The sequence below is a fragment of the Poecile atricapillus genome, chromosome 1 (genome assembly GCF_030490865.1).
Source record: "Poecile atricapillus isolate bPoeAtr1 chromosome 1, bPoeAtr1.hap1, whole genome shotgun sequence".
Taxonomy (NCBI): Eukaryota; Metazoa; Chordata; class Aves; order Passeriformes; family Paridae; genus Poecile; species Poecile atricapillus.
In genome coordinates, this window is record NC_081249.1 from 38,445,107 (window position 1) to 38,465,858 (window position 20,752).

Sequence of the window (20,752 nt, forward strand, 5' to 3'; positions counted from 1 at the left end):
CAAATAAAAAGGCCAAAGAGGAGGACAAGAGACTCAGTGACTCAGACCACAGTACTTGGTTTTTCTCTTTGTTTCTGACTCCATGAGGGATCACCTGTTACTTTATCAATCCCAGTGCGATAAAAGGCAAGAAAATTATTGGAACTCCCTCTAAAGCACCTGGAAGCATAATGGGAGAGAAATACAGCAAAGAAGTCTCAAGGGAAATAAAAGGACAGAAACACTTAAATCTGCTCTTCTGTATTACTCATGGCATAATGTCTTTTCCATTTTTATAAAAGGTTTATTAGAAAAATCAAATCAATCAGATGGACATCTGACATTTTCTTTCCCTTCAGGCCTTCTCTATTCAGAATATGATTGTTCAACAACTGGTCCAGAAAGTGGATCTGACACAGAAAGTGTCTTCAAGATAATGAGCTGAATATTGAGCAACTAAATCTTTTGTTTAGCTTGGGACAGGCAAAGGAAGTGGAGGTATGTCTGACTTGACTGGCAGGGAAACACAGCTATCTTTGGCATTTGTGACTCAAACAACTCTGCCTGTCCATCTCTGAATATGAACATCACTGGTGATCAGACATCAGTCACTTGAAAAAGGAATCACTCTGGCAGCTTGAAAAGTAGCTCGTTTTAAACAGCATTAGCCTCAACACCATGGCTTTCTAGGGGGGTATGGAAAGAGTGTCTAGAAGTTCTCCATGTGGTACCAGTCAGCAGTTAATGTTGCTGCCTATGTCAGCAGAGATCCACAATTAAAAGCGACAGCAAATGTCAAAATAAAAACAACAAAAAGAAAATTAAAGCAAGAAATAGAAACAGAACTGCAGTAAGGCATTATGATTATTCACTTAGAGGAAATACATCTTCATCATTAAGTCAAAAAATGGCCCAAAAATGCAAATAAAGGAAAATATTTCATATACTGGAAATTGGCCTGGTGATGTCATGTTAAGAAACATCACTGGATGTAGTTCACTTAATAATTGGGTAAGGGAAAATATTATTTATACAACATAAGGTCCAGTCTCCTGCCAGTTATCCTAGATCTGACCTTCTTTTCTATGCTCCTTTCCTCCCAGGTATACACAGTTTCAGCCACTAAAAACATGGGGGAAAAATGAGGAGGGCAACAAGCACAGTGTGAAAGGAGGTGTTTCACCAACTGGATCCCAGGTTCTAAAGAGTTACCTGGGGCTGCTCTCCTGCAGTGCTGGGCAGCTCTGGAGTGCAACAGCTGGATTTTTAGCACAGTTGTCAAAAAGCCCAAATGAAGCAAGCAAAACTCCTGCGCCCTTCACAGTTGTTTTCCTCCTCAGGACTTCGTGCTGAATTTTTTACTATTTTTTTTTTTTTTTTCCAGAAGAGAGAATTCAAATTATTTCACATCTCAGTGGTAACATGGTAACATGGTTTCAATACTCTAGCTAGGAGTGACAAAGTGACAAGTACAGAAAATAGGTTTTAAAAAACTTTATTCACTTAGCATTCACATCTTTGAACTGCTGGATGAAGTGCCACCCAAAAGCTAAACACTGTTAAGAGAACTCTCGGCTCCGTTTATTCTGTGAGCACACTTTACCACTAAAGCCCTGACAAAACTTGCAGCCACTGTTCATGATATTAACAGGAACAGGTGGAATTTACAGTGGAGTATTAAAATTGAAGGAGTTTTCAGTTTCCTTTTATGCAATTAACCCGCAACAACAGCAAGCACTTTGAAATAACACTACCAATCAAAAAACTAAGGTTTGGGACAGCAAAGCACTGAAATGCTATGGTATTTCTTATTTGGGGGATTTAACACTGCTAACTGCAGATTCTATAAATCAGTTTCCCTACAGAACTCTAAAGTCATAGGTACAAAATATAAACCTTTTTCTCGTAATCTCATTCTTGGTCTTTTCATGTTATTACTGGACTTTCTGGATAAATTGTTGCTAAAATAAATTTGGTCTTTTTTCCTACAAAATTTGCCAAACCAACTGCTGGAATGCATTTTTATTGTCCTCTTACTAGAAGAATTTCTGTACCATTCCCATTGACCTAATTGCAGGTTTTGGCCTGAAAAGATGACACGTTTCTGTGAATCTGGTAAAGCTGTTGAAACAGGGATACTAGAAATGAAGTACCCTTCTGGCCCCTTTCATCAAGCTCCAGGCTGAATCCCCTTAGGAATGTGATGGCATTTCTTCTCCCTGCTCTTTTCTAAAATCCTATTCTAAGCTGCTTTTAAAAAGAAGAAAAAAAAAAAAAGAAAAAAAGAAAAAAAAAAGAAAAAAAGAAAATTAAAATCTGACCAAAATAACCCAGAAACTTAAGTAAAAACAGCTGGAAAGATGAAAGAGTGATAATGCTTAGATGTAAACCAAAGCGACATGTTGCAACAACTGGCAGGAACTATATTTTGTCCTAGAAATGTATGTTATTAAAGAATCAAGTGTCAGTGGGGAAATCCCTGAAACCACAATACAATTACATTGTTTTAAGTCTTTATTTGGAAAGCATTATCATTACTTAGAGAAAAACAGAGTTTTCATGATTATATAGCAAATGTAAGTGTGGTACATCTTACAGCAAGTTTTTTTTCTTATAGCAGGAGAAGGAAAAAATAATAATCACAGGACAAAATTGATTGTTTGGAGATCGTTTAAAGCCAGGGTAGATACCATAAACCATCATTAGGAAAGCAATTCAAATGAAGAAATATATAAAAATATGAGCAATATTACATTAGATTGTATTAGATTTAAAACACAGTTTGCAGAGCCTCCAACCCAAAGCAATTTCTGCTTTTGCCCCTGATGCAGACAAACCTTGCTCTAGGCTAAGACTCATTTTATGGCAGACACAGTGCCTGTAACTTGTATCCTTTAATCTGGCAAAATCCTTGGATGTGCCCACAATTCCATGTAGAGTCATGTTCCAGAGACCCATATATAATCATGTCTCTAGTGTTTCAGTGTGCTGTGTTCCTGGTTTTAATATATACTCCCAATTTTCTAAGCTTCTGTCATCATCAGGGCTTCCTTACCTGTGCAGATTTTCCCGTCGTAGGTCTCACAAACCCAGTCATGGCACTCGCAGAGAGGACCGTAGTATTTGCCAGACTCAGTCACTTGACAGATGCAGACTCCACACTCACACCTGCCTCTGTCATTGCACACCTTCCCCCCTGGGACGCGGCACCTGAGCTCCGACTCAGCCCGGGACAGCCGGCAGGGAGCAGGAATACCCAAACCGCTCCTGTGGGGGACAGCAAACCGAATAAGCTTTGGTCAAAGCCAGGGGCTGCAGCTCAGAGCTGATGAGAGCTTGGCTCATCATTTGAAACCACCCTCCTGTCTTGGCTTTAGCCAATACCCAGGATATTGTTCTTACCACCTCTTCAGCTATGGTTGCAAATTATTACTTGCCTCAAATCAACCCATTTTATTAATTTCCATCAGAAATCTCATTGCTACCTGTAAGAATGCTTATGCTTTATTTTGCTTATTTTTTTAATTACATTGGCCTCATCTACTTTCCCATTAGGCATATCTGGTATATATGCATAGACACGTGTGGTTTGATTACCCATCATGAAACATTTTGATCTTAATTATTTCAAAAAGCTTAGAGACACCATATTCATCCAAACATCTGGGTAGCATAACAGGAATATGTATCACACAGCATACTTAAGGTTGACTAATAAAATAATGTTTGCCAAAGCAATCCTTCTGGTTGTCATGGATCAAGCATATATGATCCATGTTTCCAACGGAAAAGGAAACCAAAGTCATCATGGCTTTCCATCCAACACTGTAGGCTGTGGCTGTGGTTTTGGTAAAGACAGCAGAATCCAATTCTAGATCCATAGATAGGCAGCTCTGCCGTGCAATTGTACCGTGCACTGGAGCACATGGAGATCAGGACTTTCAGGAATGCTCAGGGAAAATCACACTTTGTGTCATCAGGAGCTGAATTGTACATAAAAAAAAAAAAAAAAAAAAAAAAAAAAAAAAAAAGTACTGCTCAGGCCAAAACCAGGTCTTCCCAATACTGAAGATGTAGATGACTAGAACCTGCCCTTGCCAGACAGTAGATTTTACAATGCTCTAGAGCAAAGGACTGCTGGCTCTAGGAGCCAGTGTGCGCTGGCTGTGTGGAGGTGGAGAGTGCAGGGCAGTGCACCTCGTTGTGCCACCACACCAACGCACAGCAATAAGCAAGGTTCTGTGGTTAGGTGCCTGCTCCACTCCACCAGCAGAATTCAGGGGTTTGGGTGTAAAGGGTCATCACAAGCCAGCTCTTCCCCTTCACTGCTTTCAGAGTATGCATTTGGGGCATCGAATGCGTTGCTGCAAGTAACTCCACTGTCTGCACGGGCACCTACCTACTGAGGTTCCCAGTGACCCAGAGCGCTTCTGTCAGTGTCACCTTTAAGCAGGCAGAGGAAGAGCCAGCAAAGCGCTGTACAGTTCCCTCTGCAACCCCAGTTTGCACACTCCTGGCACCTCGAAATCAGCCGCACCCCCCCGTGAGACCTGAGAGCCGCACTTACCGCAGGGCCGGGGGCGCGGCCGGCAGCGCGGGGCCCAGCAGCAGCAGCAGCAGCAGCAGGGCCGGGGAGAACATGGTGCGAGCTGCGCTGAGCCGCACCTGGAGCGCTGCTGCAGACGGGCGGACGGACAGCCGGACAGACACGCCAGGCAGGCGGAGAGCTGCGGGCTGGACAAGCCCGGCTCCAGCGCTGCTCCCCCCGTGCTGCAGTGGCTCTGATTAGCTGCCTGGGAGCGGGATTTGGGCAGCACTCTGGGAAGGAGGCCGGTGCCAAACCCCGAAGTTTACAGTCTAGGCAGGGAAGTAATTAGAAACAGTTGCGCAGCCAGATGGTTTATTTTGATGTTTTAAAAGTGGCCCGTTCACAGATGTGAACGAACTGTCTCATTCTCAAAGTGCAGGCACCGTAAATATTTGAGGTATGTGTATCCCCCTGTCCTTTGACAGACGGCTGCTTGGGATAATCTGTGAAACTTGTACCGAGAAGACAGGACCAGCGCTCCGCAGCTGCAGCATCCCCGCCTGGCTGCTGGAGCACCTCCCTGGCGCCTGCCTCCCCACGTCCGTCCCTTCCCTCCTTCCCCTAAGGTCACCTGCTCGCGTCACAGCTCCGTGCGACACTGCGGGCTGCCAACCTACAGCAGCATGAGTGACTGCACATTAGAAGTATTATTAGTTAGCCATTTCCTAATGCCTTGTTAAAACACACACCAATACTTCATGTCAGCAGTGGGAGATTTTTGAATTGCTTTAAGCTAAAAGGAAGGATAGTCTCTCCAAACGAATCAAGTTTGGCAGATATGGCCACGTGCACTTCTTTATGCCGCAGAAAGGTTTTTGACTCCTCTGGCTGTCATGGGAAATTGCTGATTGCCTGATACCTCCCTGGGATGGGAAGGTCTTAAAGAAACAAACTTAGACCACAAAAAATGGTTAGTTAAAGGTGTCCTAGTCTACACATACGCATTTTTAAAGCAGGCAGCTGACAGAAACTTGCACTGGTTTTGAAGCCTGTATTGGAGATTAAGATCAGTAGCTTTCTCAGAATGAAAGGTTCTTGTTTTAATTTCATATTGCATATCTAATATTCCACAGATTATACTGTTTCAGAAAACATTTTAAGATGTAGTTAAAAATTTCTGACTTGGAGTTCGCCTTTCCTATGAGTTTAAGTGGGTGTCTTGCATTTTACATAGTGAACTAAAGGCTACAATTTACAGCATTACTAGTTCTGCTAGTTATCTTCCTGCAAAAAAAAAGAAAAAAAGTAATGCATCAAGGATTTTAGCTTTGTTCTGCCGTCCTTATAGATGACAAAAGAACGTTTAAAGTCTAGTTTGGGGCCAGTTTTCAGTCAAGTACTCAGCTGGAGGATAAAACTTTATTGAAACACAAAAGAAGAGACTGGACAAAATCTGCTCTAGCATATTTGTAAACATACATTCTTATTCCTTGAAGATATACAGGTGAAACCCAAACATTATTCCAATGGACTATTAAAACACAAGACTTTTTGTTGTATTTTAGTAAGTCATCTTGAGTTGTGAGATGCAAAACTTCACTTTCTACTCAAAGTGTACTACCTTCTTTATGAAACATAATTTTACCCTAAAATACAAGCAAGTAGAATTAGGATGAAAAAAAATCTAAAAGCCCAATATACAGCTGTTGTATACTGAATCTATTTTTACCAGTTTTGCTGCCCTTTATATTTCATATTGCAAATGTGTTAAAATGTTTTCTCGAGCAACGCAGATCATTAAAATCCTGTATTGAATGATTTGTTTGCTTCAGTCTGTGAATGTTTACAGTCCTGCTAACCCCATGCATCTGACTTACTTTGATGGATCTAGTGAAAAAGGAAGTAATATTGGCAGGCATTTACTTCTGACAGTCCATGAACTTTGAAGTCCATGCTTAATGCAGCACTACATGTTCTATCTGTGTGATAGTTTTTGAAATGTATTTATAATACTGCAGTAAAAGAAAATTTATAAATTAAAACCCTTTAGATTACAGAAAGGAGCACTTTTAAGAACAGTGTGATTGTCAGAAATTGTACTGCCTGAAGTCTCAATTTAGAGAAGAATAAATAGAAAGCTTTGCATTTTAAACAATAGTAATTCCCTTTTAGCACGAAATTTATCTTTAATCCACAAATTTAAAGGCTGCCATCTGTTCACCTTCCTCCTTTTTCCCTGAGCAGACTGTTGCTGACAGGTATTCAGAATACTTTCAAGTAGACTACAAACTATAACTTCAAATGTACGCAGAGAAGACATTCACCATGATATGATGAATTTATCACTGTCTTATTTTTTATTTATTTGCATCTGTCATGTTTTGAAGAAATACACACCTTTTGGCTGTGGATCTTTTGTGTTTAGAGAAAGCATACTTGCACAGTTGAAGGGTGCATATTTGAAATGTGCACCCAGAGCTTGTATTTAATAAATGCTTTCTTGAGTACCTGTCTCTAATACAACATCTCAGTGCTCCCTTAATGGATTACAACACTTTCTCATATTATTATTTAATTATTTAAGCCTAGAATGTTTGCGTATATGTATATGTATGTATATGTATGTATATGTATATGTATATGTGATGTGGATGTATTCAGGAGCTAATTGGCTTCCAAACAGACTGTAAATTCAATTTAAAAGAAGTCAGTCTCATTCTAAATGGGAACCTCACATGCTGCCTTGAGAATTGCTCACTTCCTTTCAGCCACTCCTGTATACAACCCTAAGGAACTTTGTTATTTACTGGATAACACCTACAGGAAGCACAGCACTCGTAAAATGCCACTTCTCTCATGCACTGGAGTTTCAGACTAAGCTCTAGACCTGCTTGGTAAGTGTATAGTTTACAAGTTGTAATGCCACTGCTTGCATAGTAAAGGTAGAAAAGAGAAAGCATATTGCTGATGAGGAGAAGCTGTAACACACCTGCTAATACTAAACAGACTTTTCAAAATAGGCAATAAGTTTAAATAATACATGTCAGACTCAAAATTACTTCAAATTAAGATATGGAATAAAAAAAATTAAGTGTCCTATTAAGCACACTTATACTTAAACCTCATTTTTGAAGTGTATCCTTTTACTGTTCTTGATAAAAGTTTTCAGAATTAGGTAGAGAGATTGGGATAAACCTTTTCCCTGCAGTTTTATTGACCAGTAGAGGAACCAGTAGGGTAATTTTCTGTGCAAACTGGTGAAGGTTAATTTTTTGATTTCATAGTCTTCTGAACTGTAAAAACTAAGCTGCAAGCCTGGGGGTAGACAAGATAATTCATAGGCAGTGATTTTATTTTTTTTTATAGGCAATGTCTTAACTTCAACTTTACCAGAACTGTTTATATAATAAAACAAATAAGAATAATATTAAAAAATAAGAAAAAAAAAAAGGAAAATTTTTTACTGTAAGTGTGGTCTCATAATGGAGCAGAATGCCCAGAAATGCTGTGGAATCTTCAGCCTTGGACATAGTCAAAAGCCATCTGGACAGGGTTTGGGCAACATGCTTTAGGCTATCCTGCTGTGGGCAGGTGGGTTAGACTAGACAATCTCCAGAGATCCTTTCCAACCTCAAATATTCCATAATTATATGATTCTGATGGCATAATGTGCTATTGAAGAAGTTTTGATTTGGTTTGGAGAGCAGATGGAGTCCGCCTATTCCTTTATTACAGCCTCCTAGTGAATGTTTTAATTTTGTTGTCACTTTAATAAAGCCATCAGCTTGGCAAAACACATTCCATGCCATTCTTAAGGATTTTCTTCTTAATAAAACAAATCAAACTGCACATAAAGTGAACAGTCTAAGCTTAAGAAAAATGGAAACCATAAAAATCTACTAAATAGTCCTCCTGGGTTTCCATTGAAGCCATTTTAGTAACAGCATGGGTTTGTAAGAGTGGAGACTGAGGCATTCAAATGCAGAGGCATTCAGTTACACCAAAATTTTCTAAAATTAACCAGAAGTTGAAAATCCCACATATCAAACAAGTTATTGTTCCTCCATAAAATGTGGAACAAAGAAAATTGGAAGTGTCCAGTGATTCTTCTGTCAAGGATATACAACCACTAATATAGATAGCTGTAAAGATCTATGAGAAGCCACTTCAACAGCCGTGAAGCAAAGTACTTGATGGAGTTAACTAAAATCTGTCTAAATTGAACAGTTCAGAAATGCATGCAACTGTTGAGCGTCATCACTGTGCTGATGAATGTCATCCCTGGAAGGAAGCAGGAGACAGAGTACACCAGAGCTGTACAGAACTGAAAAACTTGTGTTAATTTTGCTGCCATGACATGGAACCTGGGACAGCTGATGGTATCACATAGGGAATACAAATAGGTTTTGGAGTTACAGGATCAAGGTTAGAACAAGATAAAAGCTGAGCTGGTCTGAATGTAGCTGGCCTGAATAGTACAGAACATAAGCTACACAAACAGTTCATAGGCCAACATTAATCAAGATGTTATTTTGTTATACTCTAGGGTAAAACCTTAGCTTACTCCTTCATGCCTCAGTTGAAACTTTAAATAGTTGGTAGGTCTTTTGTTTGTTCAGTGTTTGCTAGTGAATTCCCCTACACAGCAGTAATACCCTGCTTTTACAGAAGCTTTAAGTATGCAGAAGATATTTAAGCATGATCTTGCAAGAAAGCTCAAAATGCCAGCAACAATAGTGCATTTTAAAACCCAGTCTACTGTGTTTTTAACTGTTTAGCATTTATTTCAGAAACCAAGTAAAGCTCTGTTATAAGCCAAGGTAACAGTATAATTAAAGAGCCCAAGAAAGGAAATAAAAGGCATATAATTTTTCACCATAAATTATTACTTTATGATCAGTTTGTGCTTTATTTCTCAAAGGGACAAGGTTTCTTGATGCTGGGAATCTTGAAAAATCAAAAATAGTGGTAAATACTGTCGTATTTGTGATCTTTTTAACCAGTCACCTGAATAAGTTACAATGAAGGATCTTCCTCATCCTTTTTACCAAAGAGCTGTTCCTATGGATAGCAAATTTTAAAAATAGATGTTGCTGACTTCTTCAGGACAGAACTGCAGTAACTCAGGTTGAATGCCTAAATTGAACACATGCACACCAAATACTCCAGGGCAACAGCAACCATCTTGTATGGTTTCAATGCTATCTTGCACTGCTTGCTGTTAAATCAAATATGAAGGAGAGACAGAAATTAAGAAAAAGGAAGTGTGGGGAAACACCACTATGGTCCTTCTGAGAATTCCATACCTATTGGAAGCAAATTCCACACACTGTTAGTAGCAAACTTGGGACTCTGTAAGGTGTGAAATTAAGAAAACCATACTCCACGTCCTCTATTCTGGTTCCTCAATGTTGACACAGGTCACAGACACTCAAGAATGACAGTTTTTAACCCATCCCGATCAAAATTACTCATGAACATTAACTGAGTTTCTCTTGCTGTCATTTGTCTGATGTTGCTCTGTGACCATTTCTGTTATAGTTACACGCTGCTCAGCTCATCTGATTCATGTGGGGCCACAATAATACCAGGGTGCTGCTCAGCATGTACAGAGGAGGACTTCAGACTATGGGAGAACTTTCTGGTAACCACCATTAAGATGACTTGGACACCCTGAAGATAAAGAGCAACAGGCAGGAATTTAGCAGTGTTTTACTTGTATCCCATGCCAAAATGATTAAATCTTACTTTGGGTCCGGAGTTTAATTCTGAATTGCTAAATGATATTTTGTGACCTTTTTTAAAAGCTCAAGCATAATTTCAAAATGAATATTTCATGAATTCTTTTAGTCATTATAGACAGTTTGAAATCTAATCCAGCACTGTGTTTTTTCATAAGTGGTAGATCAAATTCCAACAATGGCAATCCCAATATGATCATCTCCTTGTGATGTTCTAAAAATTTGTTTACATTACTCTTCAACTACTTAACAAATACTTAGGGGAAGTAAGGACAATAAAGCAAATAAAGATTAAATAAATTCAGAAGTAAAACCAGGGCTTGAGGGCTATTCAAATTCTGTAAGGAAATATACTATTAATAGATGCTTTGAATTCCCCATTTTTTTAGGAGTGAGCAGGTCTAGGAAACTTTGGTTTGTTAATTATCTTTAATCCGTGAAGATTTTACTGGATTTGCAGATTATGCTACAGAAATGAAAGTTATGGGTAAGGTTGAGAATTCTCCCCTTAAATTCTCAGTACAAATCTTCTGGAATTTTCAAAAATTTTCTTTTAAACTGACATTTTGCCATGACCAATTTTAAATGTGTTGGAGTTTGAAGGATGAATAAGGAAATTCCTTTATCTGGTCTTGATTTGTAGAGATGAGGGTTGTTGGTTTTTTTTGTAGAGATGAGATATTTCTTTACTAAAAAGTATCTTTATTTTTGACCTATTTAACATTACCATAAAGTAGTATTGTAAGATTAACTCCAAAATTCTGTCTTTATTTATATGTTTATAGCTTGCTTTGTAGGCCAGTGTGAATTTTCTAAATCAGAATTAAAACTTCAACCCTAAATATTAAAACATCATTACAGACTTTAAAGAGCTAATAGGTTCTTTGAAAAATTGTATCAGCAATTTTATAGATACCTAAGTTTTCTACTTTATCCTCATATGTCTGCTAAACACCACTCAAATTCTAAAATGTTCATAATTGCTTTTCATGTGCCAAATCTGGAAGTGAATTTGTGGTTAAATAGCAAAGCAGGAAAGGGTTTTTTCTTGCCAACAGGAAACCTTCACCATCTGCACAATTCTATGAATGGAAGACTACTCTTTCACCTTTGCACACAGGCAGCTACATCAAGGTATCAGGGGCTAAGCCCTTCTTCCAGCATTAGCATCATCTGATGCAAGTTGTGCTCACAGACAGAGAAACCAGTCTTCTGCTGAAAGTGTGGGTCCCCACTAGCAGGTTGTGAGTAAGGGCAGGTAGTAACAATATGTTACCAAATACATCATCAGGTGAAAGGAGAAGTGTCAAATACACACAGAAACACATAGCCTATATAACACAAACCAGGTGTAAGGAAATGAATTTTTTTTTCAGGGAACTCATTAAACAGTATCTAAATTACTGCAGCATATTTTGAACCCCCCTCCAACACATGACAGATGCTAATATGTGAATTTGGTGGCAGGCCACCAAGGCAGTTGGAACTGGAGCATGAGGAGATGCTGAAGGAGGTTGGCTTTTTCAGCATGAAGGAAGGATGGGTTTGGGGACACCTAGGAGCAGTTTGCCAGATTCTATGAGGAAGATGTCAAAAGGACAAAGCTGGGCTATTCCCAAGGGTGCATTGCAGGAGAGACAGCTGACAAGGGACGGTCCAAGTGCATGTCAAGAAAAAAATCTTTCAGCACGAGGCCAGTCCAGTACTGAAACAGGCTTACCAGGGAAGCTGTGCAGTCTATTTCTTGGGAGGTTTTCAAGATCCAACCGGATAAAGCCCTGAGCAGGCTGGTGTGATCTCATCTCTGAGCCTGGTTTCAGCAGATCAGTCAGACCAGATGGCCTCCTGAGGTCCCTTCCAACTGGAAAATTGTTCTGTCGAGAATTATTTTTCAGAGGCCAGTATATCCATAGAAAAAATGTTACAAAAAGTCACATCTGCTGGAAGATGTTGATTTCCTTTGTTTAGATATAGCTGCAACGTTTCACTGTTTGCAACTGTCAGTTTTCATTTATGAGATGCTATCACCAACAGCATAATGCTGCCTAGCAACTTATTCCAAGTAATGAAACATTAAGTGGGGAGGAAGAGACAAAATGGGAAGAGTATTATTTGTCAGCACATTTATTCTTAAATTGTTTTGCTTTACAATTTTTTTTCTCATGAAATATCAGCTGACTGCTATCAAAAACAGCAAACACTAAAATTAGGTGCTTAAATTTACTGGAATTGCTAATGCTGGTAATACTTGTAAGTAGTGCTGGCAGGACTGCATCTGTAATCCTGAGGCCAGCTCCCTAACTGGCTTATTAGTTTTGGTTGCCAGCATTAAATAGATATAATTTAAAGGAACCTAATACAATTTATGCCATGCACTTTCCTTCAGTTTTCTGGGGTATTTTGCTAGGGGCTTTGTCTTTTGAATCCTATTCCACATCTTTACCATCTCCAGAAAGTTATAGGCTTACATTATTTCCCATCATCCAGTTTCATTTAAACAGAAATTTTACACAATTTTACTTTTTTTTTTTTTTTTTTAATTTGTTCAAGAAGATAAATACAGATTGGAACATGTCAACCTGATTTACAGAAACAATTTTCCAATTATTTCTTCATCTGTTTATTTGTGGTGTCTCTTTCATAGAATCATTTAGGCTGGAAAAAGACCCCTAAGCCCAGCAAGTGAAGGTATTTTTATGAATTTATTTTTTATTATATTTTTAAATAAATTAATTTAATTCATTAAAATGAATTATTTGTGGAACCCGAGACTGGGCTCTTCAGTAATTTAAAAATTTTCAGACCACCCAGTGAAGTAGGGGCGAAGAATACTAAATAATACCAATACTAAAAAAAAGCCCTAAGATGTACAAATAGGGTTTCTTACCAAAATAAATAACCTATCCCAGCACTTGAAAAGCATAATGAAAAACAAAAATAAACCCCAAACCAACCAAGAAACAAAAAAGCCCCCCAGAGCTGCCGCAGCAAGCGGCGCCTGGGCCCGGGCTGCAGCGGGCAGAGGGGCAGTGCGGGCTCGGCCCGAGGGACCGCCCGGCGGGCTCCGTGCCGTGCCGGCGCCTCCCGCGTGTCTCGGGGCGCAGCGAGCACAGCTCCAGGCCGCTGTGGAGGTGTTTTGCGAGACGAGACCGCCGTGGGGATCACCCTCGGCGGCGGGGCCGCTAAGCCCCCTCTCTTCCCAGTCGGGTTCTTGAGCAAGGCGGGGGTCTGTTTGTTCCGAGGCGCCCGTGCGCGGTCGGCACCGTCTCCTCCGCACCTGCTCCCTCCCCGCCCGCCCCCGCCGCCGTTGCCGAGAGACTGAGCGCGGCCGCCGCCGGGCGGGCCTCGCCGCCCCGATCCATCGCGGGGAGGGCGGCGTGCGAGGCTGGCACAGCACCGCAACACCCGCACACCCGCGGGGGCCGCTCCCGACCGCGCCATGAAGGGAGATGCTGGCGGTAGGTCGGAGGCGGCGGGCGCGGCTCGCTCTCGGAGCGCGGTGGGGCCCCGCGCCTCCCCGCCCTCCTCCCTGGCCCCTCGGTGCCGGCGGCCGCCGCGGCTGTGCCGGGAGCGCTGGCAGCTCCCAGGGAAGGGACGGGCGCGGCCAGAGGCCCGCCTGGCTCCGGGGCAGAGGAATGGGCGGCGGCGCCCTCCGCATCGCCCGCCCCGGCCGTCCTTCCCCCGCGCTGGGAGGGGGCGCTCGGGGCCGGCCGCCGCCGGCCTTGCCCCGCACCCCGGGGGCCTCCGCAGCCCTCGTCAGTGAGGCGGAGCGGGGCCGCGAGGCCAACAGGCCTCTTCGGGGGGCACCCATTTCCCGGGGTGGTTGTGGACTGTGACGGGGGTGGCTGCGGAGAGTTCCCTCCCCATGGGGAGCGTTCGGCTGGTTCGCAGGGGCTGCGGGCTTGGCGTGACTGGAGGGAGCGATGTACCCAGGCCTGGCTAAATCTATTTAACGTGTAGTGTCAGGGGTTCGTACATCGAATAGAGAGAGATGTTTAGTGTTTTCTTGTAATTGACATCCTTTTATTTTAGTTCTCTCAGTAAAATCAGAGACACATTTCTAGAAAGGATCAAGGTTTCTGATGGCCTGAACGTGCAAACATGGCTTTTAAGTCATCTGTGATTTGGTAGGTTAACCGTTCTTGCATCAAGGCAAATATTTACCCCGAGAAAACACTAACTAAATGCTATTTAAGTATTTTGTGTTTGTCTTAAGCATCATCAATTTCCTGGTTCATTTCGTTGTTCGTTTCGTTTTCCTTCCCCAGCAGCCCCATTCCACCAGCCCTCTGAGTGATCAACAGAGAAATGATACATATTAACAGTGAACTGTGCTCTGCTGCATGAATCACAAAAGCTTCTTAACTTCGGGAAGGGGGTGAGAAATGACATTTCTTTGAGTTGGTCTCACTGGATGCTAGAAGTCTCCAGCTCTCCAAGTATATACATATACCTTTGGAGACTTTTAGGAACAGTTCGGTTTGTTTTTATTTGGCGGGGTTTTCTGTTTGCGTTTTTTGTTTGTTTTTGGTGGGGTTTTTTTTGTTTGTTTGTTTGTTTTGGTTGGTTTTGTTTATTTTTTTTTACCTTTCGAGCTTGATAACTTTCAAAACTGTAACAATTGACATGTCATTTTTGCTTCACTCTTCTTGTTTGGTGTATCTGTTTTATTTTAACCGGAAATCAGGTCCATCACAGTTCATTGCCATTTAATGGGCTGCTGGACTTGGCCCTAGAAGACTTCTACAGATGAGAATGTCTTCTTGAGGCATGAGTAGCTCACGATGAGACAGAACTGGTGCTGGCTTCTGAGGAGGTGGGTTTCCTCCCCACCTGCCTAGGTATTTAGGAGTTCAGTCTGTTACAAATAAGATTTCTGATGTGCTTATGAGTAAACTAGAGGTCTTGCATTCAAAAATAATTTTTACTGTGTTACTGATAGAAGGCTTCCATGGTTGGATCTCCTGTAGGTTTTGAACACAAGATCTTTTGGGGATAGAAAACAAGGTCAGCCTAATGTGGGTGTTACAAGTTGAATCATATTTTCTTTCCTTTCCAACCTTTCTCTGTTCCCGTTTTCATTACTTTCATAGCATCTTTTATTTCAACTGAGGTCTCCTGGATTGGTTAAATACTGATAAATATCTTGCTTTGCAAAATACCAGTCCTAAACTACAATTGCAAATTGTCGTGGTTCTACTAGGTAATTTATTTTTCCTTTCTTTATTTTCTGTGATATTTTCATCTTTTCTCTCTGTCTTTTTTTTTTTTTTTTTCCTCATGGTGAGGACAATCAAGTAGTGAAACAAGTTGATCAAAAAAACACCTTTGTTGAAGGTTTTCAAGACCAGACTGGAGTAACCTGAGTAAACTACAATAGCCTGGACTGTCACCAGGGTTGATACTGCTTGAGCAGGAGGTATGACTGGAGACCTTTTGAGAGCATAGAACCAAATAATGGTTTGGGTTGTAAGGGACCCTAAAGATCGTCTAGCTCCAACCCCAGTGCTATGGGCAGGGACACCTTCCACTAGACAAGATTGCTCAAAGCTCTGTCCAGCCTGGCCTTGAATACTGACAGGGATGGGACATCCACAACTTCTCTGGGAAAACTTCCTGTACCTCACCACCCTCACAGTAAAGAATTTCTTTCTGACATCTAATCTAATCTTACCATCCTTTATCTTAAGGTCATTTGCTCTTGTCCTGTCATTACATATCCTTTTGAGAAGTCCTTCCCCAGGGACTGTAACCCCTTTTAGATATTGGAAAAGTGTTCTAAGGTCTCCATGGAGCTTTCTCCAGGCTGAACAGGTCCACCTCTCTCAGCCTATAGGAGAGGTGCTCCAGCCTGTCTTTGTGGCCTCCTCTGGACTCATTCCCACAGATCAGTGTTTTGTGTTGCACACCCTGGAGCTGGGCCCCTGGAGAATCTAGCAGGGGTCTCACAAGAACAGTTGAGATCCTTCCAACTTGAACTAGCTTTGTGATGATTCTATGATTTCAGTTTTCCTTTTTTTTTTTTTTTTCCCTCCAAAGTAAAGCCTTTGTGTACAGTACCTAAAATACCAGAGGTTATGGTGCAACTTCTAGGAACTGCCACACAGCAAGGGCATGTCAATTAGTTTGTTTCAGAGGGAAGATAAGAGGATAAAAAAAGCCCTAATTCTCTTTTCAGGACTTCACATTTAAAATATATAGACATCAACTCTTTTTGCTGGCAGTTTCTTAAAGGATAAAAAAGGAAGAATTTGGGAAGGAAAGATGAACTAGAATATTTCAGTTTCATTAATAATTATTTTAGCAAAAATTGTAACAAATTTACATGAACATAACCACAATTTATTTTAGTTTTTAGGTATTTAAATAGTGAAAAGATGGATATACAAGGTTCTAGTCACATTAGCATGTAATTAATGATACAAAAAATCCCAGAAACATTAAAATAATCACTTAAGTGGGCATGCTGCCAGCCATCTGCCTACAGAGAAGTTTCTTTCCACCCCTGTATCATTCTGGGAAGGGTGCCCTCATTCCTTCCTTTAAAACCCTGGAAAATTGATCCACAGTACTCAGAGCATGTTATTGAACATGGGGTATTATAGAGAGAGGGCGTGTTGCTCCCTGAATCCACTCAAACATTTCCTGTCCCCTCACTTTCACAAAGGGCTGAACACAACTTCCACCTGGACACAGGTTATGCTGCAAAAGTGAAGTCCAGAACACTTCTATTTTTTTTTTTCCTAGCATGATTCTTACTAAGGAGGTTGCTTTGTGTCTTTTTGTCTGCAGTGGGCTCTGACATATATAGACTACACTGCAGTCAACTGATCCTAGGTCAGCAAATGGTGGGTAAGTGCCCCACAGTCAAACTGAACTTTCAAAGTAGACCAGATGTTAAACTGTGCAAATGTATTTGTGAAGGAAATACATTGCCACTGGTATTTTCTCTACATATAATTGCTGTGCATTCAGCAGCCATCATTACGTTTTAGCATTTCATCAGCCATTCTGACAGTATAACTGTAGGACCTGGAAAGCTATCATGTTGACTGGTCATGCCAACAACCAGCCTGTTAGGGGGAGGTGGAGGGTGCTCACCAGGCTTGTGTCTTGGTCTCCACTGAAAAGCAAAAGTTGGCTACTTGTACAGGGAAATAGCTGCTTCGTGCTTGGATGTGTTCTACCTTTGCGATACATGGGGAACTGGGACTTTGGAATGTGAGAGTGTACCTGCTCTTTACTACAAAGGTCGCTTTAGACCTGGCTGAGCAGATTTTGCTCGCTGATTTTGGTGACATCTGAGAGGAAGACTTTATATGTAAGAAATGATTACTGTAAGAGCATTGTCCTTAGTTGATAATAAGGCAAAACACAGAAAATGCATTGCGAACAAAGAGCTTAAGTCTGAACACCTGTCTGTTTTCAGACTAGATGCTCTTACATTGGCAACCTCAAGCAATTTTTAAACCTTTCTCAGTTGTGAACCCCAGGTCTGGGATCCACTTAGTAAGTATAAGATATCAGTTGCTCTTTCCTACCTGTATCCAAATGATTTGAAAATGTGAATGTAACTGATTTTTAGAATATTTCCTTCAGGGCACCTTCTTTGTGAGGAAACAGCTTTGTTTTTAATACTCAAGTTTGGTCAGTTATTAGCAGTATATTATGCGTAAATAACAAAGAGATCTTTCAGAACATTTAATCAGATACAATTATGATACTACACAGAGAAAAAATACTGAAATAACTCTTACTTGAAAATAGTTATGAGTTATTAGCATCTGTGGTGGCATGTGCCATATGATTGTATCCACTGGAATTGTCTTTACCCTTCTAAAATAAATATATCTATACTGTTGTGTATGCAGCTTGCTCACTTCAAATTTTTGCTACATGAAAACAAATGCTGAAATGCCATTTAACTGTACCTATACCCAAAATCAGGGATTGAAGAACGTGTGGATGTAGGGAGCAGTGTCAGTACGCAAAAAAGGGAAGGAGAAGGCTATTGATGAAAGAATAGGAAGTTATATTTTTTCTGTAACCATCTAATGCATGCTGAAGTTAAGACCAATCAATTTCTTTAAGATAGCCTATACTTTGGGGCTTTTTTAATGTATAGTATGGAAACGGGATTTTGCCACCATGCTATGTTTATGGGTGTTCACATCATCTTCCTGCCACACATTTTAGCTCTCACATTCTTGTGAGAGCACAATTAGACAGATTAGAGAGATAATTATTGTCTTGAAGTGTGTATGCCACTTTCTGTGTCCCTGCTCTGGGAGAAGTTGGAAGTGGAGTTGACATTTTCAAAGAGGAGAGAATTGAAGAGAGTGCTTGTAGGTGGCCTGCCTTGGGAGGACCTTCAGGCAGAGCTCACAAGATGTCAGGTGACAAAGTCAATAGGCAGTGAGAAAAAAGTACTTGGGAAGCCAGGCATTGCTGATTCCAAGGATTTGTCTGATTTTTGAACTCTCTCTCCATAAGTCATAGGTAGGAATATCTGCTTTATTTTCCTGTTTATATTTCTGTGAAGTCATTTTTCACCTGCCTGCTTTGTCAGCCGGAGCCTTTATAAGCATGTTTTCCTGACTTTGTGATAGAGATCTTTTGAGCAGATAATGCTGTATACAGTGAGCTCACTTTATAAACGAGACTCAGATTTCTCAGCTTTTGATGTTGTGGAGGATCAGATACTTTTTAAAATTTGTCTTTTGATTTTTTTAGGAACTGCATATTTCCATCAGAAGGAGTGTTTTGCACTTTGTGGGAATATTGCAAGCTGGGTTATACCTTCTCCTATCTCTTTTTTGAAAACTGGGTTATACCTTCTTTTTTTTCCAAAGTGGGTCTTATGTTTACCCCAACCATTGTCCTGGCATACTTTCCTTCCAGCAGAAGCTGCAAATTTAGTGGGTGGGGGTGGTTTAGAAAGTGTAGAGGTTGCAGAACATGCTTGCAAGTTCAGAGATAGAAAGGAAGAGAACAAGGCTGCCCTAATGGATCTGAAGGGGCTCAGAGTGTAATTTTAATTTTCGTTTTATTCCTTTTAATTTGCCTTTGTTTCTAAAATTAGAGTAGAAATTTAAAAGGCACTACATTGCTGCCTGAAAAGGTTGACACCTGCAATGTGAATTTTCATTGCTACTATAAAGGAAGTACTCCAAAGAAATGTGAAGTGGTTGTAGACCCAAAATTCCATTATATTTTCCCATCTTAAAGCCTGTCTTTGCCCTGTACCCAGTATGTCTTAAAAACACTGCAGCTAGAAATACGTCCTAGGGAATTTATTAAGCCTTTCACATTAATAACAGGTTGTGATCAAAGAAAGACCTAATGACGTATGTCGGAACCAACGCAGGAACTGCAGGGGTGGATTTGTATCAGGGTTAGGGAGGACTACATCCTCCCAATTAGCACAGCTTGGTGCGCTGCTCGCTGCTTGTCACATGCTGGAAGGAGTTCGTGCACAGCTCCCCTTCTCTTCATCCTTCAGCTGGTTCCTCCCTGAAGAAACAAGTGCAAAAGGGATTAGTAGTCCAAGGGTTAAAATTCTTTACATACATGGCAGAGTCTGGAAACGGCGGCACATGGAAAAGCGTGTGTTCCCATGTAAGCTAAAAGTAGTGAGAACAGCAAAAAAAATTGCATAAAAGCTTGAAAGCAACTATGCTATATATTTTGAATAATCTTATTGAAGGCCATTTACAAAATATTATTGGTTTGCCATTGTCATTCTGAGGTTTTTGTGTGCATTTCTGGTCATTTCAAGTAGAGAAGTAAACAAGCTGATTCTTATATTTCATAACATTTCTTCCCTTTCATTTGGTTTTATATACATGGAGATTTCTTTAAGGCTGCCTCTTAAGAATTCTAGTCTCTTTAGTCACGACACTGATTAGCTTGTTGGTCAGAACATGATGCTTGTAATGCCAAGGCTGTGGGTTTGATATCCATATGTGCCATTCACTAAAGAGCTGGACTTGATGATCCTTCTGGGTCCTTTCCAACTCAGAATATTCTGTTATTTCTGTGATTTAAGTACGTGAACTGAATCCATGATGGACATTTATTATGAACATCTAAAGTTCATGTTATTTTCCATGCCTGGACCAATTAAAAATTACTTGGACAAACAGAGGCACTGGGTAAAAGGATAAGTGGGAATTTTATTAGAAGGGTATGGCTAATCTTCCTGCACATCAAATGTATAAATAAGCAATACTGAGAAAAGCATAAAAACAACATACTCTTTTTAATAGACTGTTGATAATTATTTGCCTTCTTACCCAAATGGATATGGCTTGTTATTTAGACCATTATTTATTTAAAAAAAAATCAGTAAGTGGCTAAACAAAAATCAGTTTTTCATATCCTGAACCTTTTCTCATAATTATTCATTGCACTTACCTTATTAATTCTCTGCTGCTACATTTTTTCTTAAAAGCTTACTGGAGCACAGTAATAGCCATTACCAGAAATAGTAAACATAAAATAA

General features: G+C 40.5%; 2 protein-coding genes across 2 annotated transcripts in view; one reads left to right on the forward strand and one right to left on the reverse strand.

Annotated features, from left to right (window-relative positions):
- The window catches only part of ITGBL1 (integrin subunit beta like 1), a 127,001-nt gene extending 122,244 nt beyond the window's left edge, over positions 1–4,757 (reverse strand). The window contains exons 1-2 of the mRNA XM_058850228.1: positions 4,547–4,757; positions 3,035–3,246 (exon numbers count right to left, since the gene is read on the reverse strand). Coding sequence (XP_058706211.1) covers positions 3,035–3,246; positions 4,547–4,620 — 286 coding nt within the window. The 5' untranslated portion in view covers positions 4,621–4,757. The remainder of the gene's footprint in view (positions 1–3,034; positions 3,247–4,546) is intronic.
- An 8,837-nt stretch (positions 4,758–13,594) lies between these two features.
- The window catches only part of NALCN (sodium leak channel, non-selective), a 233,685-nt gene continuing 226,527 nt past the window's right edge, over positions 13,595–20,752 (forward strand). The window contains exon 1 of the mRNA XM_058846993.1: positions 13,595–13,706. The gene's annotated coding sequence lies outside the window, so the exon portion shown is untranslated. The remainder of the gene's footprint in view (positions 13,707–20,752) is intronic.